The sequence below is a fragment of the Myotis davidii genome, unplaced genomic scaffold (genome assembly GCF_000327345.1).
Source record: "Myotis davidii unplaced genomic scaffold, ASM32734v1 scaffold246, whole genome shotgun sequence".
Classification (NCBI taxonomy): Eukaryota; Metazoa; Chordata; class Mammalia; order Chiroptera; family Vespertilionidae; genus Myotis; species Myotis davidii.
Genome location: NW_006296542.1, coordinates 198,139 through 201,274, shown reverse-complemented (window position 1 = coordinate 201,274; position 3,136 = coordinate 198,139). Strand labels below are relative to the sequence as shown.

Sequence of the window (3,136 nt, the reverse complement as noted above, 5' to 3'; positions counted from 1 at the left end):
AAAAGCAAATTTTGGGCTAGAGATATTAAGACTTCCTGGTTGTTAAATCTATAGTCCTTTCCTTTCCTGAACATATAGCCCCTGCTTCTCTCATTATTCCTTCTCTCCTTATTAAAACAGAGCACAATAAACTTGGATACTGACTGAAGTCTCTATTTTACATTTCAAACTGGAAAATTCCAAACTGCCCATTCCCAAGTTTACAGTGTCACCCTGACCAATTTTAAAAGTGACACAGTGCCGAGGCCTGACAATAATAACACTGCTTTCTGTTGAGAGCATATACAACAAAACCATATTGCTCTGATGTCTCTTATATTCTTCCTAGGAGAATTCTAAACTTTTAATTTTAAAAAATATAAATACCTATGATGTAATTATTACTTTCTGATCTCTTTTACAACAATTTCCATCTGTTAAAAGATACAAAGGACCATTTACCTAGAAACTACAATAACATATACAGGACCCTCTCCAAAGCAGTTTGCACGGAAATTAAATATATTAGATGTTAAAATCTGGCAGAAAGATGTAGCTTTCCTAAAGTAACAGAGTATACACATGTTGATTTTGTGGCAATCCTTGGAAATATCTTAGTAATAATTAACCTAGAAATGAAAGCCTACCCATTTTCTTACAAAGAAAAAAAAAGTGACACAAAATAATGTACCTTAAATTGGTAGCATACACAAGATTATTTTCTTAGCCTTAAGGTGGAAAGGCCAAGTCACTGAAATAAGATAATACAGAGAAAACATAAAAGCCCATTAATTTCAGAATGTTGGAGGGAAAAGCCCTGGCCAGTGTGGCTCAGTTGGTTGGAGTGTCGTCCCAAAAGGTGTTGGGTTCGATTCCCAGTCAGGGCACATCCCTAATCCAGGTTGGGGCAAGTATGGAAGGCAATTTATCTATGTTTCACTCTCGCTCTTGCTCCCGCTCCCCCCCACTTCCTCTTTCTGAAATCAATGGGGGAAAAATAAACTGGGGCGGGTGTCGGGTGAAGAGGGGGGTCAGTGGGGGAAAAAAGGACAACTGTAGCACTTTCAACAATAAAGATAAATTGGTGGGGGGGAGAATGTTGGAGGGAAAAAGTAAAAAGAGCCCAGTTTTTAGACAGGTACACGTAATTTAAATTAAAATATAAAATGGGCTTTGAACCCTACATTGTTTCCCAAGAAAATAAGTTTTGAAAGTGCAGAGTTACACCTTAAGAGATTCCTTTTTCACCTCAAGAAGCAAACACAATCCAAAAACATATCTGACTAAAGAAACAAGGTAAGATTAGAAATCACACATCTCATCCTTCATTATCAGGGCTTGGCTTCCAACCTGGACATTTCTGAGTGGGATATGTTGCAAAACAATATTAAATAAGGGTGCTGGATCCAAGTTACACCTTAAAAAAAAAAGGTCCAAGGACAGCTGCCAATTTTTGTCTTGAAAGAAATGCTCAGTAACTTCTTCAAGGAAGGTTACCTATGAAGACAAAAACTAACTTTAATCACTCTCTAGGATCTTATAATCATCAATGAGGTAGTTAACCTTTTATGCTACTAACTCTTTAAGAATATCAAATATCTTACAAGAATATTTGGTCTCAATTATAAAAGGAAGTGAAAAAAAAAGGGTTCTGACTAGATGGCATCTGAGTAAAAAACAATGGGCAGCCCAAGCTGGTTTGGCTCAGTAGATAAAGCGTAGGCGTGTGGACTAAAGAGTCCCAGGTTCGATTCTGATCAAGGGCACATGTCCAGGTTGCGGGCTCAATCCCCAGTAGGGGGCGGGCATGGGGCAGCTAATTCTCTCTCATCACAGAAATCAATAAAAATATATTAAAAACAACAAATCAATAGGCACCTTGTCATCTACCTTACCCCCTTGTGGTTTTTGATGTTAATAAAATGAATCCAGATGGGGAATTGCGATTTTCCTGATGCTATTAATCTTTACTTATTAAATCCTTAGTGATATTCAGTTCTGTGAAACCCTTCTTCGAAAATGATAAATGTCTTCAAACAAAAGTTTTTGGAAATATTTACCTGGAAGTCAAGGCTATTATTTTAACACAAAAGCTTAAACAAAATCTTTACTTATTTCTATTCTTCCTTTTTAAAAGAAGTTACTTGTCAGTGCTTTCCAATTTTTTAATCATGAACATGTGGTGTTATTCTTAATATTACTTTTGTAATCAAAGTACAGAACAGCAATTTACTTAATTAGCAAAGTGTAACAAAATTAACATCTCTTTAAGGTTATCTGTATCTATAAACGCCTAAGCGACCAGTTGACTGTTAGCTATGATGTGTACTGACCACCAGGGGGAAGACGCTCAACGCAAAGGCGTGGAAACATGGAACAGACTGATGAATCTCAGAGGGAATGGGAGAGGGGGGGGGGCGGGAAGAGATTAACCAAATATCTTACATGCATACTAGAGGCCGGGTGCACCCATGCACCCGTGGGGTCCCTAGGCCTGGCCTGCAGGGATCGGGCCAAAACCATCAGTCTGACATCCCCCAAGGGGTCCAGGATTGCGAGAGGGTGCAGGCCAGGCCGAGGGACTCCACCAGTGCACGGACCTCTCATACTATAAGAGATTTTGTAACTAAGTTAAAAATCCTTCTTGTATTCCTCTTCAACATGCTGTCACTATATACAGGGTGTCCCAAAAACACGTATACACACTTTAACAGCTGCTAACTCACTTAATTTCACTCCTTTTCAGGTTTAACTGATTTGAAATAATGGGTGAAACCAGGCTAAGCTCTGAACAAAGAAAATTTATGCACTAGACATTTTTTGGGGATACATAAAAGATAAAGCTACGGTACAAAACCATCAATAGCTGATGAACTGAGGCACACAAATGCCGAACAAAATGATTCTTGATGTTTGGGATTCCATTGCTTCGCGTTATCAGTAGTGCCTGGACCAGAACGGTCATCAGGTTTGAAAACAGGCATTGACAAAAAAATTATTCATTTCTGTAGATTCTTGTACATTTTGAAAATGAACTGTTATGTTAACAAACACTGACTTTATAATCATTCAAAGTGTGTATACATTTTTGGGGGATACTCCATAGGTGTCACCCATATGGTATCAGTGATATATGGAATCTTAAAAAAAAAAAAGA

The 3,136-nt window shown here is 38.0% G+C and overlaps 1 protein-coding gene across 1 annotated transcript in view; it reads right to left on the bottom strand.

The window, feature by feature from the left end:
- Positions 1 to 1,445: 1,445 nt before the first annotated feature.
- The window catches only part of PPP1R15B (protein phosphatase 1 regulatory subunit 15B), a 5,192-nt gene continuing 3,501 nt past the window's right edge, over positions 1,446 to 3,136 (bottom strand). The window contains exon 2 of the mRNA XM_015569285.1: positions 1,446 to 1,476. Coding sequence (XP_015424771.1) covers positions 1,463 to 1,476 — 14 coding nt within the window. The 3' untranslated portion in view covers positions 1,446 to 1,462. The remainder of the gene's footprint in view (positions 1,477 to 3,136) is intronic.